We start from the raw sequence: 26,338 nt of genomic DNA, 5'->3' as shown, positions 1-26,338 counted from the left end.
TGGGACACATGCCTTCCAAAAAGTTCAACTTTTGTACCGAGTATTTTGTTCTTAATGTTCATGTCTTAATGTTCTTTTTATCCAGCAGTAGTTTTTTGTCCTGGAATTCTGCCATGCAGGCCGTTTTTAATCAACGTCTGTCAGGTGAGGCCTGCACTTCTTTGGATGTCATTGTGGGGTCTTTTGTGACCTCATGGATGGCCTCATGTTTTTACCATTTATACATAATGGCTCTCACTGTGATTTGCTGGAGTCCTAAAGCTTTAGAAATGGCTTTATAACCCCTTTAAAAACATTTCATTTTGTGTTCAGTTCTGTTGTCATTATTAATATTTAAATTTGTTGAATGATCTGCAATATTTCAGTGTGACAAACATGCAAAAAAAAAACAGGCAAACAACTTTAACAATATATAAATACAACAATATAAGACAATGTAACAATACAATATAACAATATAATAATTATTCAATTTTGTTTGAGCAAAATTAAAGGCAATAATGCAATAATATTCATTCATTCATTTTCTACCGCTTTTTCCTCACGAGGGTGAGAGGCGGGGTACACCCTGGACTGGTGGCCAGCCAATCGCAGGGCACATATAGACAAACAACCATTCACACTCACATTCATACCTATGGACAATTTGGAGTCGCTAATTAACCTAGCATGTTTTTGGAATGTGGGAGGAAACCGGAGTACCCATAGAAAACCCACACATGCACGGGGAGAACATGCAAACTCCACACAGAGATGGCCGAGGGTGGAATTGAACCCTGGTCTCCTAGCTGTGAGGTCTGCGCGCTAACCACTCAACCGCCGTGCAGCCTAATGCAATAATATAATACAACATAAGCAAAACAACCATTCAAATCCTTTATTTTCCATTTGCAATAATAGCAAGATTAATAATAATATCGACATGCCTGAAAGCCCTCACCCTGGTCCGTGTACTCTACCTGCCGTCATCTATTTGTGACCCAAAGTAACCTCAAACCGTGACTATATTTTTGTCTTTTCCAACAACGCTTGCAAGCATTGTATTCCTAGTGGTCAATAAGTAAATCGTGCACGTTATCTCCACGTCATTGTACGCGTCTGTGCTCGTAATTCATGTAGACCTTGGCATGACAACAGAGACAAGTTTATATGACCTTTCCGGCTATATGGCTCCATGTTGTATATTAACAAGATGGTGTGTAAATTGCAGGTGAGCAGCCACTCAGAGTGAAAGAGAGGAAGTGATTGTGGATGCAAAGAAAAGAGGAGAAATCCAGCAGAATATGGATTATTTCTCCTAGTGCCGGAAGACGGACCGCGACCAAAATGGGGAAAAGCGGATTGTGTTTGCGGTGGTTGTTCATCTTTGGGAGTCTTGTGGCGTCATGTCAGGGCATCCGGCATTGCCTGAGAGGGATCTCCATGAATGTGGTTCTACTGGATGACGAGGACTCGCCTTGGAGCTTGAAGTTTGTTAGAGGACAAATACTCAAGGCCTTGGAGTCTGAATCTGGGATGCAGGAAAATGGTAAGATGGGTTCACTTGCTGAACTTAAATACAAAAATCATTATTATTATTATGTTATTATTGCTAAAATGTTATTTTCTGGGATGTTTCATCTTCTTATCCTCTACCGTTTTCTGTGATCTTACTGTTCAGTGATGCAATGACTGATAACTCATTACATATTTGTCAGGGCATAAATGTAATCATGTCAATCATACTTTCATGTCTTCATATCAAAGGCGTGACGCTCAATCTCACGGTCAAATTTGGTGGTTTTAACACCACCATCTATCGACAAAGAGGCTGTTCCAGTAGCTCATGTGAAGGAGTGGCCGAGTTAAGAAACCTCATGGTGAGTACTAATATGGATTTTATGATTTCATACACAGCAAAAAATTATATTTTTTCTATTGGGGGTGCCGAAATTTATGCATCTGCCTACTTTTATGTAAATAATTATTGCACACTTTCTGTAAAGCCGAAAAAACTCATTTCACTTCTAATTTCTCACTGTGTTGGTCTGCTATATGATTTATGATATATGATATACTGTATTTACAGTGAGTGACATTTCTGATCCAACCAACCAGTCATTTACAAAGGAAAATCTCGAAAATGATCAGGAGTGCCCAAACTTTTTCATCCCACTGTACACTTCTTATAGTTACAGATTTTTATTGGAATCATTTCCTTATTGTGTTTGGAAAAGCAGGCTAGTGGGCGTGGCTGACGTTCACACGTTTTTTTTTTTTTTACTGCCTTATTGGGCAATTATGAGTGCATTCCCAGGTCTGGCAAAGACGGACATGACCTGGAAAAAAGTTTTAAAGTTTTAAATGTTGCTGATATACTTTTCCTGATATTGTATGTATTTTTTTTTACATTAAATGTGCATAAATAAGATTATGTGAGACAGAAAGACTTCTTATTCCGTGTTAGAGAATGCCATTATTTAAGCTAAATTGTTACATTATGCGTGGGTTTTCTCAAAAACATGCTAGGTTAATTGTTGACTCTAAATTGTCCATAGGTATGAATGTGAGTGTGAATGGTTGTTTGTCTATATGTGCCCTGTGATTGGCTGGCCACCAGTCCAGGGTATACCCCGCCTCTCGCCCAAAGACAGCCGGGATAGGCTCCTGCAACCCCAAAGGCAGCTGGGATAGGCTCCAGCAACCCCCAAGACAGCTGGGATAGGCTCCAGCAACCCCCAAGACAGCTGGGATAGGCTCCAACAACCTCAAAGACAGCTGTGATAGGCTCCAGCAATCCCCAAGACAGCTGGGATAGGCTCCAGCAACCCCCCAAGACAGCTGGGATAGGCTCCAGCAACCCCCAAAGACAGCTGGGATAGGCTCCAGCAACCCCAAGACAGCTGGGATAGGCTCCAGCAACCCCAAGACAGCTGGGATAGGCTCCAGCAACCCCCAAGACAGCTGGGATAGGCTCCAGCAACCCCCAAGACAGCTGGGATAGGCTCCAGCAATCCCAAAGACAGCTGGGATAGGCTCCAGCAACCTCAAAGACAGCTGGGATATGCTCCAGCAACCCCCCAAGACAGCTGGGATAGGCTCCAGCAACGCCCAAAGACAGCTGGGATAGGCTCCAGCAATGCCCAAAGACAGATGGGATAGGCTCCAGCAGCCCCGCCACCCTCGTGAGGATAAGCGGTAGAAAATGAATGTATGAATGACTGTAAAGGTGACTATAGGGGTGTTATAACATGTTTAGAAGGCTCTAATGTAAAAAAAACACATTTAAAACTTCATAAACAGTAATAAGGAATAACAAATAAGGAATACTACTATCACGAAATTGAAGTATAAATACGCAAAATGACTGCAAGTTGAAAAAAACATTACAATCAAGTGTAATGTTGGACTTTTAACAAAGCTAACAGCCATCGAAACATAAATTAAAGTCAACTTGATATTTTTTGGAGTGTTTATGAAGGTTCAACTCACAGTATGCGGTTTCTCTGCAGATTACTGGTGACTTGGGATGTGCCATGCTGGGACCCACATGCACGTTAGCTACCTTCCATATGGTTGAGTAAGTGCAGGCACGTTTGAAATCCGTCATCGTGTCTTCAGACATATCCCTCATATTCCCGTGGCCTCTCGCTCCCCTGCGGCAGTGCTGAAAAGGGTCTCAAACTGAGCACACCCATCATCTCGGCGGGAAGCTTCGGCACCTCCTGCGATTACACGGTCAACCTGCAACGCCTCCTACCGCCCGCGCTCAAAGTCTCCCACTTTTTCATCCACTTCTGGAAAGAACATAACTCCATCAAGCCGGTGTGGGAGACGGCTTATGTGTACAAGAAGCAGGAAAATACAGAGGAATGCTTTTGGTGAGAGATCACTCATCTACTCATAGTTTTTACTTTTTATGGTGTACCACCGGCGGCACGGTGGGCGAGTGGTTACCAGGGTTCAATTCCACCCTCGGCCATCTCTGTGTGGAGTTTGCATGTTCTACCCGTGCATGCGTGGGTTTTCTCCAGGTACTCTGGTTTCCTCCCACATTCCAAAAACATGCTAGGTTAATTAGCGACTCCAAATTGTCCATAGGTATGAATGTGAGTGTGAATGGTTGTTTGTCTATATATAGCCCCAAGACAGCTGGGATAGGCTCCAGCACCCCCCGCAACCCTTGTGAGGAAAAAGCGGTACAAAATGAATGAATGAATGAATGGTGTACCACAAGGCTCTGTCCTGGAGTTAAACTGTATTTATTTTCCAAGTGGTCATAAGTGGCACACATCAACAGGTTTCAATCGTCTGTGGGTATTTTGTGGAAATGCAGGCATGATGCAGAGTGTATTTAATTCCACAGGTATATAAATGCACTGGAGGCAGGCATTTTTGTCCAAAGTGTGGAACGAACCATGCTGCGCAAACCGGAAGACCTGCAAGCAGTCATGTCATCAGACGGGAAGAGGAGAAGCAACTGTAAGTCTTTACTTTAGGTAACCTAACTCGTGCTTTACCAGGGTCACTTCCTGTAAACGTGCGTTCTCGTTGCAGTGTTCATCATGTGTGGTTCAGTGATGGATGTTCTGGAGGCAAAGAATCTCTCAGCAGAGGCAGACAGCAGTGACATTCTCTTCATCCTCATCGATCTCTACAAGTTAGCACGGCTTTCACTCCCACTTCCAATTTGGATGCACGTTCTGCAACATTTTTGTTTTGCGTCGTTTCCACAGCGACCAATACTACATCAATACAACGTCTCTACCATCCATGAAGAATGTGTTGGTACTCACTATGCCCAACACCAGAAATTACACCATAGACTCCGACCCGGAAAGCAACACCACAGTGAGTACACAAAGCTTCTTTGGTTTCATCCACATCACGTGGTGGAACGTTTGATCACATGTGGAGGTGCGAGTATGATGCTCATTTGGTGAACGCTGAGCATTAGTAAAGATTTTTTTTTTTTTGTCCTTCCCCCTCCGTGGCGCCCCCTGGAGAATGCCGCCCTGGGCAACTGCCCATATGGCCCATAGCTAGAACCGCTACTGGTTGTAGCATGCACAGCTTCACTGATATATTGTTTACCTACTTAATATGAAATGATGTACATTGTGATGTACATTATATAAAATTGGAATTTTATGTATGACAGTGAAATATAATAAAACTGATAAATACAGTACCAGTAAAAAGTTTAATAAGTCATGCTATTGAGAAGATGACTCCACACTTTGGTACATAAACAAATATAAATATATTTGATTATGCACCTACTTAATAAAGCCATATTAATAATATCATATTTTTGTTCAGATGAATGACTACATGGCTGCCTACCACGACGCAGTGCTGCTGGTCAGTCGGGCGATAAGGGAAATAGTGCAGAAACCTCAGTCAGTGGTTCATCAGGTGCCATATGTTAATGTGAATTACCTCAGGAACACCTCATTTGATGGTAAGTAATCAGAATTATTATACGAATTGGCCAGTCCAAAAGATTTAAGATTTAAAATTCTAGTGACCATGGCAACATTTCATGTTGTCTTACGAAGGCATTGCAGGAAACTACCGGCTAGACGAGCACGGAGACAGAGATGTGACTCTGTCTATCATTTACACCACAAATGACAACAAGGTATTTGGTTTTTTTTCACATGAAACATCACAGCTTGAAGTGTAATGACTTTTGATGGTGAAAAAATTCTGTTTTTTCTCCAGTATCGAACCTTATTTACCTTTGACACGGAGCACAGCCTGACCACACTGGTTGAGACTGACCCTTCCTTCGTCTGGGGAAACAGGCTTCCGAATTTCAAGCCGGCTCAAGGTACATACAGTCTGCATAACATCACCAACCAACACATCATTTGGCTCAAAGGAAAACTGCACTTTTGGGGTGCAATCCTTATGTGAGACATGAACATGTCTCTTTCTCTTTTCTGTGCATTCTAAAGGTATAAAAACAGATAAAAAGAAACAGCTCATACGGCATTTAACGGGACACACCTATGCTGTCTACAAAGACAGCTATTAAAATACTTAACAATAACAATGTAGCTTGGTTAATATCCACATTACATTATATGTAAATGAAGCGTTGTTGGCACTGTTTGCGTCCCATTACTTGCATTCTTAGCTGCGTCTTTAGAACAGAAAAAGAAAGACATATGTGCTCCACTCTCACATGAAGATGATGGGCAAAATCCCAATTTTCTTTTAATACCAAAAACTATCACTGCTAAATTGCAGTTTCCTGCAAAACGCTGTTACAGGCCGAGCCTGGCTCTTTAAGAAGAATTGCATTGTGGGACGTTGAGTGTCTCTCACACACTCTCTCTCTATCTATCTATCTTCCCCCTTTCTCGTGTATCTGCGCCACCAATTTTTTTTCTGCGTCCTGATTGGTTGAGGACCAATGTCAATCAATAGCCTTCCCGCCGTGTCTCCTGTATCATCGCTAGCTGGCTCGCCTCTTTGCTAGCAATTGTGACTGTTATGAATGTGAAGGCAAAACAGGTCCAAACCTTATACATACTACCAAGGTGTACCCAATAAGGTGACCAGTGAGTGTATTATCTCTTTACCAACTGTTATCTTTCCACTAACAGAGGCAGCATCACTTGACGTCGTGGTCATAGTATTGGCGGTGACTGTGGTGGTGGTGGCCACCATTGCCTTCATCTTCTACAGGTGGGGGATGATGATGATACACCTTTTAACGTGGTGTCTATAGGATAGGGCACTCACACACACACACACACACACACACACACACACACTAAACTATAAAGTATTGTTTTTGATTGCAACCGGAATTGAACTTTGGGCCACAACACTATTACTTAAATAATATAAGCCTTAGTTCCTCAGTCACTACTCTAAACGTATGTGTCTTCGTCGTTAAGCTATTTTTATTCTTTAAACCAGTGATTCCAACAACTGCACATGAAATGAAATGATCCAATGTCACTAAATTTGTCCGAAAATTGTATTATTTATTGACTACATATAATGTATCTTACCATTCATTCATTCATTTTCATGGTCCTCACAAGGGTCGGTTACAAGCTCCATTTTAAGACACATTTAAAGAGCTATTAGAATAACAATTAAGTAGATTGCTATCGCTATTAATTGTTAAGCCCAGTGTCCAAAGTCCAGCCGCGGGCCACTGAACTGCTTATCTTCACACCATTCTGCTGACATTGCAGTTTTTTAGACTTTTATCCGACGTGCACAAATCTTTCTTTCGGTGGTTAAAAAGTCAAAAAGTGTTGAATCCAGGTTGTATTGACATGCTCTTATTTTTAAGCTTATTTTGCATTGAACAGGAAATCAATGTGTGCATGTCTTAATGCTCTGTAGCTGATAATGACCAAGTGAACAATATTACGTCTATTTCAAAGTTGAAAGTTACCAAATACTGTTCCTATACTTTGGACTTTTTCCGACTCCTTCAGACAGAACAGGAGAGATCGTCTGCTGAGGAAACGCTGCTCCGACTCCCACATCCTGTCTGAGCTAGTCACTCTGCTAGACGACGACTCACTCAACCAAGTCTCTCTGAAGGCAAACACTCGTCCAACATCAAAGTGTCCACTTCTGTTTTTATGGCATTAAAGTGTCCCTCTCATTGCATCAGATTGAATATGAGAGGAAAAACAAAGTATTCAAGATCCGCCGTGCACTCTACGATAAGAAGGTATAGCGTAAGGTGTCTGCTTGTTGCTACGGGTTACTGCTCATATCGGTGGCACTGCAAATGTTTCAGATTGTCATTCTGAAGGAGCTCAACCACTCAGACGGAAACTTTGATGAGACGCAGAAACTGGAGCTAAATGCTGTGAGAAAGACACACAATTAACTTTCACTTCATAGTTTAATGATCTCTTGGTGTCTGCAGCTCCTTCAAATCGACTATTATAACCTCACAAAGTTCTACGGCACGGTGAAGTTGGATGAGGGTGTGTTTGGGGTGTTTGAGTATGGCGAGCGGGGGTCACTTAGGGTATGTATGGCATGCACACATTGACATCAAAACAGACTGTATTCAATGTATGTTCTTTGTACAGTACGTGCTGAATGACAAGGTTTCCTACCCAGAGGAGACCTTCATGGACTGGGAGTTCAAGATCTCCGTTATGTATGACATCGCAAAGGTGACACACCAATGTTCATTCATTCATTCATTTTCTACCGCTTATTCTCACGAGGGTTGCGGGGGGTGCTGGAGCCTATCCCAGCTGTCGAGAGGCGAGAGGCGGGGTACACCCTGGACTGGTGGCCAGCCAATCACAGGGCACATATAGACAAACAACTATTCACACTCACATTCATACCTATGGATAATTTGGAGTTGCCAATTAACCTAGCATGTTTTTGGAATGTGGGAGGAAACCGGAGTACCCAGAGAAAACCCACGTATGCACGTGGAAAACATGCAAACTCCACACAGAGATGGCCGAGGGTGGAATTGAACCCTGGTCTCGTAGCTGTGCTCCTAGCTCGACCGCTGTGCAGCCCCATACCAATGTTCTACTGATGAATTTATCTTCATCCACTCTGTCCACACCATCAATTTGTATTTATACACGTTTCTGTTACTTCTTTAGTATCATCATTTCGTCTTTGACTTGGTTGTCTATTAGTTTTCACAATTGCGCTGGGTGTTTGTTTGACCCTTATGTACGTGCAGGGCATGTCCTACCTGCATGCCAGTGACATCCAGGTGCATGGACGCCTCAAGTCCACCAACTGTGTGGTGGACAACCGCATGGTGGTGAAGATCACAGATTTTGGCTGCAACTCCTTTCTCAAGCCTGGCAGAGGTAAAAAAAATCCCACATAATCTAACCGCTGACATTATTCATCGATGTTTTTGTGTCTCCTTCTTCTGGTCAGACTTGTGGACTGCACCGGAGCATCTAAGGAAGCAGGGCACCTCCCAAAAAGGAGATGTATACAGCTTTGCCATCATTGCTCAGGAGATAGTTCTTCGAAAAAGCACCTTCTACACCGAAAGCTGCTCCGACCGCGCAGGTGAAACATCATACCATAGTGTAACACTATGGATGTGTGACAGTGGTACTAACACAATACATTGTATTTCAATGGTAAACATACAGGGAAGCATTACTGGTGTGTGTATGCTGATACATCACCAGGGCTATGCTAGAATGCTAACAACTGGGAACACACATGAATATGTGCTTTTTATTCATGAGGTAATGGGTGTGTGTTGGCACAGAAAAGCTGTCCAAGGTCATCATGTCCTATTTCAGGCCCGATCTGAACTTTGACACAACTTCTGAGAAAGAACACGAGGTAAGATCCTCATTTCTAAGATGCAAATGTGTGATAAGATAGTTATTATTATTATGAAACAATACAATATTTTGCTCCAACACCAGCTGTTTTTTAAGTTCATCTCCTGTCCACCCCCCAGGTGTATATGCTGATTAAAAGTTGTTGGGACGAGGATGCTGAGAAAAGACCCGACTTTAAGAAGGTAGAAAACTGTTTGGGCAAAATCATCAGGTAATTGCCATCTTTGCCTAATAAAGCTAATACCTAATGAAGTGTCTTATGACCGCTTCCAGAAAGTGGTGCTATTTACTTTTTCTTGCTGCCGTTCCTGTATTATATAGTAAAATTCACAACGAAGACAACGAGAGTTACATGGACAACTTGATTCGCCGACTGCAGATGTATTCCAGGAACCTGGAGCACCTGGTAGAGGAGAGAACGGCCCTTTACAAAGCAGAGAGGGATCGAGCCGACTGCCTCAACTTCATGCTACTTCCTGGGTCTGTTGGGTGTATGAAAACGTAAACTTTCACATTGCAAGCTATCGACCCGTGCACGTATTTTCTGTCTTTATTGCAGCCCTGTGGTGAAGAGCCTGAAGGAGACGGGCGTGGTGGAGCCTGAGCTGTATGACGAGGTGACCATTTACTTCAGTGACATTGTGGGCTTTACCACGCTGTGCCAGTACAGCACGCCAATGGAGGTTGTCGACATGCTCAATGACATCTACAAGGGCTTTGACAGCATCCTGGACCACCATGATGTCTATAAGGTACAATAAGGTTGATACTCAGCAATACGCTGACAGCTGTATTGCAAATTCTGCACTGTGCCTGGCTTGGACATTACAATATTGTTACTGCATTGTTCCTGCGTGGCCATCATCATCACTCTGTGGATTCAGGTCGAGACAATAGGTGATGCTTACATGGTGGCCTCTGGTCTACCGAGGCGGAATGGCAACAGGCACGCAGTGGATATCTGCCGCATGGCCTTGGACATTTTGGCCTTCATGGGCACCTTCCAGCTCCGACACCTGCCCGGCATCCCTGTGTGGATACGCATCGGTGTGCACTCAGGTACATACACAACATATTGGTATGATCTTCTAATAAGATAACATGGATCAAAAGATAACTTTCCTTGTTTGTAAGCAGAACCGTTGAAATGTATATTTTGTCTTTTTCTGGCATTGTGTGTCAGGTCTGTGTGCAGCAGGCGTGGTGGGCATAAAGATGCCCAGATATTGCTTATTTGGGGACACGGTCAACACGGCATCTCGAATGGAGTCCACAGGACACCGTGAGCATACTTTTCATGATCAGACTCAGTTACAGCGACATTAACGCAACCCGTCACTTTGTTCCTGCTGTGTGACATGAGTAATGATTCACATGCAATTAGAATAACTCGTGATCAGCATCATGAAGTGAACTTACACTGACATTTTTGGCCTGCAGCCCTGCGGATCCACGTCAGTCAGCCCACTATAAATATCCTGACAAGGACAGACTGCAAGTTTGAGTATGAGATGAGAGGGGAAACGTATCTAAAGGTAATCAATGAGTGAAAAAATATCAATATCTCTACCTGGTGGCAGAATGCACACTGATAACAGTGGAGCAGATGATAATGGACTTTTAGTGTGAAACAAAAAACAAAACCACAGATTTGTGTCCTCCGAGCAGCCTGAAGACAATGACAGACACAGAGAACAACACATAATATACACTCTCCATATGCATTTTTATCTGGGCTTATTGCTGGACACAGAAATGTCCCCCATTTTTGTAGTTTTTATTCAAATGGATGGCTTTTCACCTCACCATTTTGCATGTGTTTTCCCAGGGTAAAGGAACAGAGACCACCTATTGGTTGACGGGTGAGACGGGTGAAGACTATGACCTACCGACTCCACCCACAACGTAAGCAGAGCTTCTCTTTACCACTGGGGGAATGTGAAGTCAAGGTTTTAAATGCTCTACCAGCTGTACACTGACTACTCTAAGATATAAGTTAGATACTAAGTTAGCGATAGTATCGTCCCTTGAGAAGATGGTCGCTAAACTGTGAGGGGATGCACTCTTTTGGAAGACAATGTGTGTATATCCGATCGATCGTCTACCAGTTGTATCGGCCGATATCAGTGAAAAAGCACGGTATTGATATCAGCTGATTACATTACTAGTTACTTTTTCAGTTACTTAACAGCGGCTGCCTGCAACGTCCTTTCACCACAGAACGCCAACCGGTCTATTAAATAAAATAGTTATATTCAAAATATTCCTATTTTTATTGGTGCAGCATCAGCAATGTTTTTAAAGTTGAACCTGAACGTTGGCTTTCTATTTGCTGAAAAATCGTGTAGCATTGGCTGTGTTGTCCAAGCTGCTGTTTCGTGTGTGGACACTAGAGGGCAGTCGGGTTCAGCTTGCGGGTTGGGGCGGGTGTTTGGAAGAAAAGGGAGTAGAAGAAGAGTTCTAAGGAACTACTGCTGTGTGTTCACATGGGTAGCTAGGTCTGCCGGCAGGTGTCTGATGTTGTTATTCAGCCGCCGCTACAATAGTAACGCAGAGTGAAGGTAGATAAGTAACTTAAATCAGATTACTTGATTTGAAACAGTAACGCATTAGATTACACGTTACTAGGAAAAAAAAGGTTATACAAGAGTAATGTGTTACTGACATCACTCATTATTAGTAATGGATAAAGAGAAGAACAAGAGGTCAATCAGCTCTGCTTCTTCCTTCTCCTTTTCAGGCCATACCATAATGCCAACTTAATGTCACCAACGTTTTTCTCCAGGGAGAACTTTCAGCGGCTCCAGCAAGACCTTGCCCACATGATCCTGGCCTGTCTGGAACGCCGCTCCCAAGGCTCCATACGCAGAAAGCAGACACTTTTGTGTCAAAGCCAGGATGGCCGCATGGGGCGAGAGCCTGAGGTGGAACCTCCAGAATACTTGCATCTGGCCACTGTGGACAACACCCTGAGCACCTTCTTGTAGAATAAACCTTCCGTGAACAAGTAAGACTTCAAATTGACTTACTGTTGAGCTTGGCATCCATGACATGAACAAAGACGTTGGTATTAGCTGAGTTCACTGCATAATCATAATTCCAATGTTTTTTTTTACTGTGTAGTCATAGTAGAGTGGAAACATGAAAAGTTCATCATGACTGTGTGAGCTCATATCGAATCAACAAGACATAAGCTGTATTTTAAAGCAAAAGGGAAAGTCTTTTATTTGTTGAGAGCAGTGACATTCATTGACATCATATGTTGTTTTGTAGAGCCTCTCTCACCTTGTTGTGTATTATACAGTACAGTGAGGCTGTGACTGCAGAAGAAACTCCTGCATCAAATACAACCATTTACAATTCCACATCCCGTCTTTGCTTTTGTTGTTGTCGCCAGGAGGTAATGAAGGGGGACGGCTCTGTGTGACCTTTACACATCAAATACTGCAAGTATACAACAGGAAGCATTTAACAAGCGGATGAACACACACGACACAAGGATGGAGCAAAGCACTCTGACATGCAAACAGAAGTATAAAAAAAACTCACCGAGTAGATAGATCGTCACCCCAACTACAAACCCCTGAATATTTTGTAATGTGAGACATTTCAACCTTGATAATAAATAAGAACCAAATATACAAAAGAATTAAAAAAAGACATGTACAAAATAGCCTTCACAATGTCATCTCCAAATGTGGCCAACTCTTAACGATATGTACTAAGATTAGACTAAAACGATGCTTTAACTGACTCCTCTTTGAAAATCTATTTTTTACATGCTTGAACTGAAGGCACTGAATAATACAAGTACTGTATTTTAAAAAGTAACATTTCTAACACCACAAATATGATTCACATCAGCCTAGAAAACATCTCATACGATATGAATTGTGGCACTGCAGCTAAAAATCTATCGCGATGATACTTTTGATGTCAAACTCATGGGGGTGGGGGGCGTCTCAGTGCCTGATTGTCTCTAACCTACCACACACGCTTATTGTGTGTGTATGTGCGTGTCTCTGGTCCATCTGTGCTTCACGACGCAGGGCACAGACGTAAGCGGCGAGCCTCCAGATGGCTGCAGTTGTCTCAAAGAGAGCTAATCTCTCAAGTCGTGGGTGTTAACGCAACCCGGCTAGAGCCTGTGACCTCAGCGTCACGCATTCAGAGGCAAACCAAGCATTTGCCCGGGACCCCGGCTTTTAGGGGGCATTAATTTATCCAAACTGCAAGGAGTTTTTATTATACTCATGCAGTGCATTACAGTCAATCACAGGAGCGCTTTGGCTCCTTGGAGGGAGGCTCACAATGTAAGACTTTGAAAACCCGTTTTAGAGGATTAAAAGAGGATTTAAAAAAACAACAGACTTTTGCGGCCCATTCCCACTATATCAGCATAAAAAAACAGCAATATTGGTGGATAGCTGTGTTGGATTTTTTCACGATCATGACAACCGATATTGTAAAAAAGGCTGTATACAACACGTGTTGAGATATGTCATGTTACACATATCGGAATCAGTTGATATCAGTATCGGAAATTCGGAGTTAGACAATATCAGCATATCGGTTTTCGACAAAAAAGCCAATATAAAGAGGGACACGGCTAAAGAGTAAATCTACCTTTTTGTGATAATGAGGCTTTTATTTGTTTAAATGGGACAAAGCACGGGCTGCACGGTAGAAGATTAGGTTAGCATGTTGGCCACACAGTCAGGTCAGGAAGACCTGGGTTCGATTCTCCGCTTGGGGGCTCCTCATCTCTATGTTCTCTCCGGGAAGTCAGTTGGGATAGGTTCCAGCATACCCTCATGATGGATAGATGCCAAATATATAAGGTGATGCATGTTAAGCAACAGCAGTTTTGTGCTACACATCAGATGATTGTATCATTTGGGTGTTAATTTCAAAGGTGTCGTCATATTTCCATATCTTTGGTCGTAAATGTACTAAGCTGCACTACCATTCGTGGCAACTAAACTTCTACTACTTTACTCCCTGGAAAATGTTTTGGAGGATACCGCTGCATTCAGCTATGTCTTGTTTGTCAAAAAAGCAATAAAAATGCTACACATCTGTTTCCAGCAGATGTTTGATGCCACACACACACACACACACACACATACACCATGTACAGGATGTTGTAATAAGCCTAAATAAATGATTTAGGTTCTTGTCATGTCTACATCCGGGAGCCATGGATCTGGAAAAGCTGTGGGAGAAAAGAAGATAAATGGTCAGCCACCGGATCCACTGGATGACGGTATTTACTAACAGTACATCTTCTTATTTGTTTGTTGTTTGTCGTGGCAGCAGGGATGATTATGATGACAATGGGGACCACACACGTGATGGCTGGTGTGCATAACCAAAAAAAAAAAGATACACAGCCATGTCTGAAAAGTGTGTCTGTTCCTGTGTATTTGTGAACAAGGACAGGGAATCACATACAGTGTAGGTCACGACTGCTGCACTAAAAGGTCAAGGATATTTCATGTCACAGCATTGGTAATTAGAGCCCACAGTGTCGCTGCACTCATTGCTTATCTGTAATGATGGAACAGTGGGAGCATGTGCATGCACGCCCACACAGGTCAAGATGACTGGGCAGAAAGGCAACAGGAAATGTCTCATCGTTTCCGAATGGGAGATTGAAATCAATCTTTTCTTAATCTTTATTAATGACATCTGGGCATGCGCTATCTGGATAGGGGTGTGTGTCTGATGAGTCATGTGAGCGAGACCTCTCAGTATGATGCGGTATAGTTCTACATCACTGGTTAGCGATATCGATTCAGAGTTCAAGTAGAAAAAGACTACTATAGAGTGTAAAGACGAGGTGGAAGTAGTAAAAACATGAACGTGCACAGACTAAATACTGTAAAATCATCTTTAATACTGCTGTTTAATATGCTTTTAAAAGGGGACCTATTATGCTTTTCCACTTTTCTGACCTATGAATGAAGTTAGAAAAATATTTACATCATATTTCACTCACGTCCAGCTGCTGAGCTCCACGGCACCAGCGGTGCTTCTGACAAAGTGTGTCCGACAATGAGTGCGCCTACTCGGGCAGGTGAGGTTGGACGCAGCGCCACACAGCTGGCTTTTCCTGAGTTCCTATGTTGCCACTCTGAGTTCATACTTGGTAAGTCAGGGGTCTCCAGCCAGTAGATCATGAGTTGCCAGTCGCTCCTAAACACTTAGCAATTAGCTCTCATAAGACTTTATTTATTTATTATCCTATACCCACTATATTAGAAAGTGGGGTTCATTTGTAGTTATGAAGCACTTTGGGCACGCGGGAAGCACAAATAGAATAGGTGCAAATTCTGGAAGATTCAAAGTTTTCTGTGGGGGGTTATTGTGTGTAGCTCCTCTATAGGAGTCCACAACTCAATACAAAGGGTCGGAAAATGAGCCCAATAGGTCCCTTTTAAGTCTGTAATTCCTCTGAAAGACATATTTAGGTCCCTGGGTAGGTGCTGCTGTTTTGATAAGCAATGCAGTTAACCCTTTCGTGACAATAATTGCATCTGTGAACTCAGGAACAGTAAAGCCTTGTTGGTGTTATTCAGTCCTTCCAGAAGGTCTGACGCCAACCCAATCAATCATTAATTGCAGTATTTGAGGAAATACTTTGATAATTATTATTTGTGTGTTCAAATCATTTCCTCTGCACATCTTTGTGATGAAACCCATTGCGGTGCCATGAAACACCCCGAATAGACACAGTACAGTTAGACAAAGTAGAATCTATGCATGAGCACATCTACGACTAACGCAGTTCCTCACCCTTTCCCGACTCTCTTTGGAACAAAGAAACATGACTCCCTCATTCTCTAAGCCACTCATTCGGTGTGGTTTCTCTCCCTCCCTCTTCCTCCTCCTCCTCCTGTGCTGCTTCCTCGTCCTGCGTCTCTGTCGGCTTTGGTCAGCGGGAAGGACGGCGGGATGGGGAAAACAAAAAGGGAAAAAAAATGGACAGAAAATGAACCCAAAAGAAAAATGAACGCTGATGAGTGTCAGTGAACAGGCAGATATATTCATTCATTCATATATATATAAATATATATATAAACATGTATTTATATATCCACATGAAAGAGCAAGGAAGAGAGACAGGAAGTGGAAGGTCGAGAGAGTGTGTGAGTGATGGAGTGGATGACATTTGTAGGTGAGTGACATTTGGAGCTTTGAGTGGAGAGTCAAAGCACAAAGAACACACACCAAGCAGTAACGTATAAAAAAAAAAAGAGGAAAGCAAGCCACAGTGACGCACATATTTGCAGCTTGACATGATAACACATTTATCAATATATTTAAATACGCCAAAGGACAATCATTTACATCAGTGATCTCAACTGGATATGGGGGCGCCGCCATGGGGGAGCCTGCCATGTTTATGGGCTACCGCTTTTCCTCATGAGGGTCGCGGGGGGTGCTGGAGCCTATCCCAGCTGTCTTGGGGCGAGAGGCGGGGTACACCCTGGTCTGGTCGCCAGCCAATCACAGGGCACATATAGACAAACAACCATTCACACTCACATTCATACCTATGGACAATTTGGAGTCGCCAATTAACCGAGCATGTTTTTGGAATGTGGGAGGAAACCGGAGTACCCGGAGAAAACCCACGCATGCATGGGGAGAACATGCAAACTCCACACAGAGATGGCCGAGGGTGGAATTGAACCCTGGTCTCCTAGCTGTGAGGTCTGCGCGGTAACCACTTAACTACTTAATATATATTATAGAAAAATACAATTCAGAACACTAAAATATGCATTTTCAATGATGAACGTTTTGTGATTGCTAGCTGTTTAGCTGGACTGCTCTTGTGCTTTGGAATGCATGTGAAAAATCCAGAAGCTGTCCGGTGGGATACATTGTGGTCCTCCATGCATTCCTAGTTTATTGAGATTTTCCATGTTTGTCCAAACAAAAACAGATTCCGTTTGACACAAGACTTATGCAAGACTTAACTCTCCACTTGTGGCCATGTTGCACAGTTGCTTGGCACCGTCCCAAGACACCACCCTAGTGGGTGTGTGTCAGCGTGTATTTACCTTTGTTTTGTGGCTCTGCTCTGTACCCAGTCCAGAACCGGGTGTGTGGAGCTCCTTGGAAACTACACACAAAAACTCAGCCTGGTCTTCAGTCCCGTAGCTGTATGATGATCCGATGTTCACCATCTGGACATATACACACACACAGACACAGTAAAAGAAGATCCATCAGCAGGAAGTAAAGCTCATCTAGGAGGAAAAACACGTGAGTGAGGAGAGACACTAGTGTTCATGCATGCTGGGTCAGGTCGGGGAGCGGACACACTCAGCGGCGGACTCAACAAGAAGCATGTCTTACTAGTGGCAACAAATATATCTGTAAACAACGACAGATCGACGTCTATAGAAGAAAGTGTGCAGAGCAAACTTCTACTGCATGCAAGGTGGCAAAGCAGCAGGGGGGAGGAGCTAAACGTGATCCCTAGTCTACTACTTCTTTGTGTGCCGCTAGCATCAGGAGAATTAAGGCTGGCTACCAGAAAACAAAGTAAACACTGAAAGACGTTGCTACCATCATAGTAGGCAGTTATTCTTGGTTCCAGTGACTGGGTGCGAATACCCATGTACATGTCAATCGCAAATTTAAAAAAAACATGTTTCATGTTGTCATAAAGGTATGTTGTGTGTAGAATTTTGAGTTAGAATTTTGAATAAGGCTGTTGCATAACCAAATGTGGGAAAAGCTACCCACTCAAGGCTTTTTGTGTTGGGAGAGGAGCATGAAAATAGTTAAGATCATACAACGTTCAACATGGAAAAAGTTTTTTTTAAATTGTAGTGTTGTGTCGGCTCAAAAACAGGAACTTAAAAGCTGACACGTTTGTTTAAATCAAAACCCGGAACATAATCCGCCCGCTCGGCAATTACTGACATTGCCTCCAGGAAATTGCGTTGTAGCTGAGGAAATGAATAAGTGTCAGTCAGTCACAACTGCCAACCTCGTGTAAATGTTAGTGATTGGCTGGCGACCCGTCCAGGGTGTAGCCCGCCTCTCACCCGAAGTCAGCTGGGATAGGCTCCAGCATACCCCCGCAACCCTAATGAGGATAAGCAGCATAGAAAATGTATGTATTCATGGACGATTTCACATTAAAAAAAACGGGGCACTAGGGTTGGGATGATTTGAAATACGTTTGAAGTTAATATGGTGTTTTCCTTTACTTTATACACTCGTGAATGACAATGACAATAGCGTTAGATTATTTTGGTCCGCTTTGCCGCAGCGTAAGGTCAGGGGTTGGTTTTTTTTTGGGAGATGCGAGTCACACGAAGAAAGATGGTTTGCAGTGGGAGGAGTGAGTCAGCGTGGCGTACGCTGGCTCCTTGACAGGGAAGCATAATCCAGTCTTCAGAGACTGAACTGAAACCGCTGAAATCCAACAAACAGCAGCAGCGATGCATACAAGTAATATCTTGCATCCAAGGATGTGCACATGTTGGTATGTTGGGCTTCGGGACGGCTTTTAAGCCTAATCATTGGCTCAACGGGACGAACCTTTAAAGATATTATGTTACGACTATAGGCCTAAAGGTGAATGTTTTTGAGGAATGCAGCAGGCAGGGCTCGGATTGGGCCGGAAGGGTTAGGGATGGAGGGGGAGGGTGTCAAAGTTGAAGGGTCAGCAGCAGCGTGAGTCCAACCCACAGTCCAGAGCAGTCCAGTGCGGGGCTTTCTGCAGGCGCGCACGCTGACCTGCTCAAACTTCCAGCCGTCGGACATCGTGGAGACCATCTGGGTCAGCTCCTCCTCCTGGCACTGCAACACTCGATAGACGTGCTTAGGGGGGACCTGCTGGTGGGGGGCGGGGGTGGAGAGAGAGCGAGAAGAGGAGACAATGACAATTTGTTTGAGAAATGTCCAAAATGAACACAAATATGACATTTTCAACTCAGACTCAGATGAGATCTTAAGTGGAGGGGAAAAAAAGTGTCAGCAAATCCGCCTCTTTTATTTCAGACGAGTGAAGCGCACGGGACCCTAGGCATGTACAGTAAAGTACAGTACAACACAGGGAGAGTGGGAGTATGCTGGACAGAGCGGAGTGATTATGTAAGCGTGAGTGCAACCATCCTGAAAAAGAAAGGAGAGAAAAGCAGTCGCAGCGCTCTCTTCAGAGAAACACAAAAGAGTGAATGTTCCATAGTTGCAACATGATGTTGGTGACTGTTGGTGCGGAAGATCCATCATCTCAACACTCCAACGTTGTACAAGATATCCCCTGACTTGCATCCTGAGCTGATTGCTGAAATGTGTTGAAAATGAGTGATTTGGTGGTTACCTGTGTGGACTTGGAGTCCCGTTCAACAATCCGCTCCTTGATCAGTTTAATCAGAGGGGTGATGTTGTAGAACTCGGCCTCCTCCAGGACACCTTGAGGCAAAAGGAACACATAGATTAGTGTGAGGGAGCTGCCGATCCTCCCTCACTGATCAGGTGTATGCCCCACCTACACACTGTCATGTTTTCTATTTGTGTTAGTTGGCCTTTGTTATTTACATATAGACATTCTGGTTAGCACTTTAATTATATTTGTTTGCCATTTAAGTTGTTTAATTGCCACTTTAGTTTTTCATTGGTTTTGTTCCTAATTTCTCATCACTTTCTCCTTTCTTTGAGGTGATTGGTCGGGGCACAAGCATGGCATATCACCTTGATTGGACTCTCCCAAGCGTCACCTGGAGGAGGCGGGGGTTAACTGGGTGGTTGTTGGGTAAATGTAGTTAAATGAAATCTAGTGCTTAAAATGTATACAGAAAGTGAAACTTAAGTGTGGTAATATTGAAAGGCTTTTGTAACATAAAAGAAGGGACAAATTGCCTCACCCTCTCATTGGGGAATTATGGTTGGCCCGTCACGATTAAAAGGGGCTGGGTGAATTGTTGGTGGGGAGGCCTGTTGTGTGTGCTGGGGAGGGGGGGAAATACAGTTCGACTGTCTGGTAAAATAACTTGAAGAGCTCTCAAGCCCATGGTCTGGTGTGCATTTCAGAGGCTAAGGCTATCCTGGGCTAGTAAGAGGCCATTTTTACAAAAAAAAATCTTACAATTAGGTTAAATGGTTAGAAATCGAGGAAGAAAGCGTTAATAATCGCGAAGATATAAAACAAGCGACAACTACACCTTCTTCAGCCAGCTCCTTGTTGTAGACCAGTTTGCCGTGTCGCAGGTAGTTGAGGATGGGTCCAAAGTAGGTGGGGTCTCTGTCAATCACATAGGCTCCCGTCTCATCCTGTTACACAGAGAATCAGAACATACAGCGTCCGACAACAACATTAGTATTATAGTACATACTGTAGTCTTAGTACTGGAGCATCACAGTATCCCTCCTATCATTTTTGGCAATATACTCGTGTTTGACATCTTATTTCTCAACAAACAGTAGCACCTTGGTTAGCGGCATTAATCCGTTCCAGAAGGTCCTTCTCTAACTGAAATTAACTCTAAACTAATAAATTTATCATGTCATTTCAAATGTTAAAGTGGACCGATTATGCTTTTCGCACATTTGAATGAATGTCGTTAGAATGTTGTATTGTCGTGTTAAACCATGCCAAAGTTTCAGTTTTGACTTTCAGTGTGCATACAGCAAGCATTGTACCGATGCCTGGAACACGGCTAGTTCCATAAAAACGTGGAATGACCACATTTCCACTACCGATGTTGTGGCAATGCTGTCTGCACTTAGTAAATGCAGCGCCCTCATGTCCGGCTTCTGAGCTCCAAGGCACCAGCGGTGCTTCTGACAAAGTGTGTCCGACAATGAGTGCTCCTCCTTGGGCATGCGTGTGATCTACAGTAAACATTCAAAAAAGTTTAGTCAAATGTGAAAACCTTCATCTCCCTTCATCCCGTAACGATGAGGTGATAAAGCGAGTTCAGACTTGTGTTGGAATCCAACACAGCAGAGATGCCGAGCAGTAAATGTGCTTAGACATGTGTTGTCTTTAAATCTGCTTTGGTATTTCATCACCATCAAATACTCCATAGTCTCAATCTATAATCTGGTCATGTCATTACATCTGCTCATGTAGCATCATCCAAGTGTCAAAGCTGGACATTATCTTGGAAGAGTTGTCTTAAATATCAGTGATCTTATCAGTGCACGTAAGAAGACTGAAGACTCTATCTTGGAGAATATGAACTTCTCTCCAGAGACAAAACACAAACACTTGTGTGAAACCGAAAGGCCAGCAATAGCATTTTTAGCCTCGTGCCTTCTTCAGGTTTCCAGAACTAATGGATATGAGGTAGGGACTGGAATTGACTTGACTGACTGAGGCTCATGCTTTAAACCCTGTGGCTTATACAGTATTTGCCATACAGTAATGTATGGCAAAAAAGTACTACAGTTCCCATAATGCTTAGAATGCAGCTTCAGAAAGCAGTGAATCGGACAGTAAATGTGTTCTCATATGAGCCAATTTTCCTTTTTCATTTGCTGGAGTGAGAGGAAAATTGCTGTCATTAAAAATACCCGCGTACACGTGGCCACGGCTTTCGAGATGGAATGATTTTATTTTTCTTTGGCTCCCTGTTCTGTAGCAAAAGCTACAATTTGCATGCACAACGAAAATAGAAGCCACTGAAGCTTGAGTGAGTAAGCTTGCATCAACTTTGGCAAATTGTGGAAATACAAAGTTCTCTCGTGGCTAAGTGGTATTTTAAAATGCATCACATTTAGGCAATTTGTTTTTATACATGATATGGAAAAACAGCGGTTGTAACAGGTCTTGTGCCAGTGTGCAGTTAGGTTTTGGTGTTTTGGTTGGAACAAAGAACTGTGGTTGCTAGTCCTTAATAAGGATTTTGAGGATAAACTTGCTGAATGAAACGCACTGACTCCCTACATCCACTGTTACATTATTCAAGTGACTAAGACCAGAATTTGCAAGGAACGTACTGATTATGCAACCACTCTAGACTATCGGACTGAGGCTCTGTATTCATTCAACAATTGAACTGATGTGTCTGTCCTGACTCTTGAAATCGGTTGCCTGTGCTTGTGTCGCTGACGGAAACAATGTACATAATGACTTAAGCAGCATGATTAAAAAACCCGGAGCTACTCGACAATTATCAACTAGCAAATAAAATATTAGCATTTTAAGACACATATCTATACACAACCTCCTGCTCCTGCTATAGAGAGGATGACAGATAGCATAATGGAGTCATAGGCTAAAATCACGTTGCGCTACATCTCCCTCAAGATTCCCCACTGCGCTATTGAGAGCAGACTGAGAGGCGGGTGAGAGAAGAAAAAAATGGCTCATCCCTGCTGAGATTGACAATGACGATGACGGAGAGAGCGGAAATAAAGATGGGGATGAGTGTCTGCGCTCGATCCTGCATGAGGCCGGGAGACGTCGTTTAGATATTTAGGTGGGGAAACTCCTGTCAGGTCGCCGCTGAAGGTCACATGGTAATCCCCCCCCCCCAGTGTGGCATGGAGACTGCCAACACTGCCGTCGAGGAAAAAGCACCTCAATTGAATTTCTTTTTGTTGTTGTTTTTTTTTTTGCTTGGTCTGCAGGAAAGAACATCTGCTCATTAGGTGAGGTCACCAAAGTAGGCACACAGATCTGTGTCACAACTCCAACAAATGCTAGCACAGAGGCTTTGCAGTCATTGGTCAACAGTCTGAACGTGCTTTGGCAAACCTCACTGAACTCCAAGCCACCCTTATCAGAGGGAAGTTTTCTTAATAAAGAAGTTCTTTTATTATTAGCGCGTTTGCAAAAATAGTTCCCCCTGACCCCAGATCTATCCCCCTTTTAAAACAATTCACGCCACTAGGTGGTCGTAATGACTTACAGAACCGTGCTAAGTTAAGCAATACCACAGTTAATTGGTTCAAGAACTATGATAAGTGAAGTACTCACTTGTTAATCACAGTTAGTCGGTTCAAGAACCATGATAAGTGAAGTAATGCCTCGTTTATCACAGTTAATTGGTTCAAGAAACATGATAAGTGAAATACCCCTCGTTTATCACAGTTAATCCATTCCAGAACCATGATAAGTGAAGTACTCCCTCATTTATCACAGTTAATTGGTTCAAGAAACATGATAACTGAAATACCCCCTTCTTTATCAGTTAATCCATTCCAGAACCATGATAAGTGACGTACTCCCTCATTTATCACAGTTAATTGGTTCAAGAAACATGATAACTGAAATACCCCCTTCTTTATCACAGTTAATCCATTCCAGAACCATGATAAGTGACGTACTCCCTCATTTATCACAGTTGATTGGTTCAAGAAACATGATAACTGAAATACCCCCTTCTTTATCACAGTTAATCCGTTCAAGTACCGTGATAAGTGAAGTACTCCCTCATTTATCACAGTTAATTGGTTAAAGAAACATGATAACTGAAATACCCCCTACTTTATCACAGTTAATCCGTTCAAGTACCATGATAAGTGAAGTACTCCCTCATTTATCACAGTTAATTGGTTCAAGAAACATGATAACTGAAATACCCCCTTCTTTATCACAGTTAATCCGTTCAAGTACCATGATAAGTGAAGTACTCCCTCATTTATCACAGTTAATTGGTTAAAGAAACATGATAAGTGAAATACCCCCTCGTTTATCACAGTTAATCCGTTCAAGTATCGTGATAAGTGAATTGGTTCAAGTACCATGATAAGTGAAATACTCTCTGGTTTATCACAGTTAATTGGTTCAAGAAACATAAGTGAAATACCCCCTCCTTTATCACAGTTTATTTGTTTAAAAAAAACGTGATAAGTTCCAGTCAGACAAATCATAATAAAAATAAATAATTGACACTTGACATCATTATCCAGTGTCCTGGTGGCAATGTAGTATCGATGCCGATGTGTAAACGGGCGGCCGAGTTAAATCAGTTGCAATAGCAAGGGGAAAAGTACAAGTGTACTGCAATACAGCATGCACCCCATAAGGAACCTTCCAATTGATGTTCAGTAGCATTTTGAAGGAGAGCCGATTACCAACACCAACAGACAATGAGCCCCACCGTCGTCCCCTCCTGTCACACTCGTACTCATCACCATATCAAAGGCAAGCAGCAGGAGAGAAATCAGCATCATTCAAATCATATCTGTTGTCTTTTCTAATGCCTAATGTGATCAGGAGCTCTCTTACTGGCTTTGCACGTAAAGATGCTGCTGTTCAGCTACAGTGACTGTGCACCCCTCCTGCGGAAGAGACGGCACGTGTTCCTCCATCTGACTCCAGCTTCAGTCACACTCCACAAAAGGATGCTGAGCCCCATGCACGCACACACTGGCACTTCATTCAAATGCCTTGCATCTATATTAAGATGAAAACATATGACAATGTACTCCTTTTAAGTCTATTTTTAGGTGTCTTGCAAATTGGGTACACCTGTAGTAACGTGTTTAATAAACAATATTTTTATAAGTGGTATATTTAGCCAGGCATAAAGGATAAAATAATAGGAACGCCTCTGATATTGTCTCTTAATTACATTGTATCTACAGAAGCTCCATAGGTTAGATCAGTGTTGTATCTGATTTGGGTTTTGGTTGTATCATGATCCTTTTCAAGTGTTATGGCATTTCTGGGATTTGGTTATATCATGATCCCTTTCTGGTGTTATGGCTATGTAATTTTAGGGCTTTTATCATTTTAATGGTAGACCCCCACAAAGACTAGCAACCAGCTGGGGCTGCGCTTCATGGGTATCCCAATAAATTCATAAACTTCCCTGTTTTTGGCATTATAATAATATATGTTTGTTTTAAAATTTTATATTTTTGTGGTGGCGTCACAGTGGTCTAGTGGTTAGCGTGCAGACCTCACAGCTAGGAGACCAGGGTTCAATTCCAACCTCGGCCATCTCTGTGTGGAGTTTGCATGTTCTCCCCGTGCATGCGTGGGTTTTCTCCGGGTACATTCCAAAAACATGCTAGGTTAATTAGCGACTCCAAATTGTCCATAGGTATGAATGTGAGTGTGAATGGTTGTTTGTCTATATGTGCCCTGTGATTGATTGGCTGGCCACCAATCAAGGGTGTACCCCGCCTCACGGCCAAAGACAGCTGGGATAGGCTCCAGCACCCCTGCGACCCTTTTGAGGAAAAGCGGTGGAAAATGAATGAATGAATATTTTTGTGGTGTACCACAAATATATTGTCGTCATATTGTTTACAAACTGAGACCCAGGTCGACTCAGGTGGCCTTTAGAGTCCAATTCGAGGATGTGAATGAGAGCCAAGAGTTTTTGCTTTTGTTTATAGTATTTTAAGGCATAATAGTATTATACTGTTGTAGTTGTGTATCTACCATGAGAGGTACTAGTGCCGCCATTTGAGAACCAGAGGGGTAATAAAGTTTATAGGACGGTACCATAGTAAGTAGGGTAGAATACAGGGTGATATGTACGGTACGGACCGGGGTGTCCTGGCCCCACTCACCGTGTCAGAGTGTAGATCCTGCTGCTGGCACAGTCGGTACAGGAACGAAGTTTGTTCTTTGAGGAGCGTCTGCCTCGTGGTAAGAAAAACGGTACCGCCGACGTTCAGGCGAACCCATTTCCCGTTATTGCCCCCGGTGGGGTTGATGACCGAGCCATTACCAACGCTATGCGACGTCTTCCCGCCAGGTTCCGGCGAGCTGGCCGTTGTCGCGGTGCTGTCTCCCGCCTCGCTGTCTTTGTTGTTGTTGTTATTGTTGTTGTTGTTACTGTTGTGGTGGCAGCCGTGAAGCGCCGGTTCCCACTGGTCTTCCGGTGTAGTCGCCATTTGGAAAAGGGCGCTTCTCGCCGAGTCGACACCACAGAGTTTGTGTGCTTGTGTGCCTTTCTCTGCGTTACCAACCGGATCACGCCCCGCCCACCATACAGTGGGGGCGTGGCCTCCAGAGCAGCAGTACAAATGTATTATTAACACTTAACATTAACATTTATTATTATTTACTTCCTTACAAATTTAACAAA

At 43.1% G+C, this 26,338-nt stretch overlaps 2 protein-coding genes across 7 annotated transcripts; one reads left to right on the top strand and one right to left on the bottom strand.

The window, feature by feature from the left end:
• The first annotated feature begins 1,326 nt into the window (after positions 1-1,326).
• gucy2cb (guanylate cyclase 2Cb) lies at positions 1,327-14,674 on the top strand. Its single transcript, XM_078789173.1, has 27 exons — positions 1,327-1,528; positions 1,747-1,859; positions 3,492-3,559; positions 3,645-3,860; positions 4,346-4,461; positions 4,537-4,639; positions 4,716-4,830; positions 5,302-5,443; positions 5,541-5,623; positions 5,707-5,815; positions 6,597-6,678; positions 7,449-7,557; positions 7,631-7,690; positions 7,760-7,831; positions 7,892-7,996; positions 8,061-8,147; positions 8,684-8,816; positions 8,890-9,027; positions 9,236-9,312; positions 9,434-9,525; positions 9,636-9,794; positions 9,874-10,066; positions 10,199-10,373; positions 10,498-10,596; positions 10,755-10,849; positions 11,143-11,219; positions 12,100-14,674. Exons 1-27 carry the CDS (start codon positions 1,327-1,329, stop codon positions 12,299-12,301), a joined length of 3,222 nt encoding a protein of 1,073 aa, XP_078645299.1. The 3' UTR covers positions 12,302-14,674.
• Positions 12,510-26,338, bottom strand: kctd17 (potassium channel tetramerization domain containing 17). 6 transcript variants are annotated; one of them, XM_058061801.2, is made up of 7 exons: positions 25,818-26,338; positions 20,507-20,615; positions 19,666-19,757; positions 19,032-19,175; positions 17,387-17,512; positions 16,113-16,245; positions 12,510-14,529 (listed from the first exon to the last, which is right to left on the bottom strand). In XM_058061801.2, the coding sequence occupies exons 1-6, from the start codon at positions 26,142-26,144 to the stop codon at positions 16,153-16,155; spliced, it is 891 nt and encodes a 296-aa protein (XP_057917784.2). In that variant the 5' UTR covers positions 26,145-26,338; the 3' UTR covers positions 12,510-14,529; positions 16,113-16,152. The 6 variants fall into 6 exon arrangements, with proteins under 6 accessions (XP_057917784.2, XP_057917786.2, XP_057917783.2 ...); XM_058061803.2 differs by having other exon boundaries at positions 19,080-19,175; positions 25,818-26,337; XM_058061800.2 differs by having other exon boundaries at positions 19,032-19,178; positions 25,818-26,335.

The sequence above is a fragment of the Doryrhamphus excisus genome, linkage group LG2 (genome assembly GCF_037039965.1).
Source record: "Doryrhamphus excisus strain RoL-2023G ecotype Guam linkage group LG2, RoL_Dexc_Guam_v1.1, whole genome shotgun sequence".
Taxonomy (NCBI): Eukaryota; Metazoa; Chordata; class Actinopteri; order Syngnathiformes; family Syngnathidae; genus Doryrhamphus; species Doryrhamphus excisus.
This window is presented reverse-complemented; position numbering and strand designations above follow the sequence as displayed.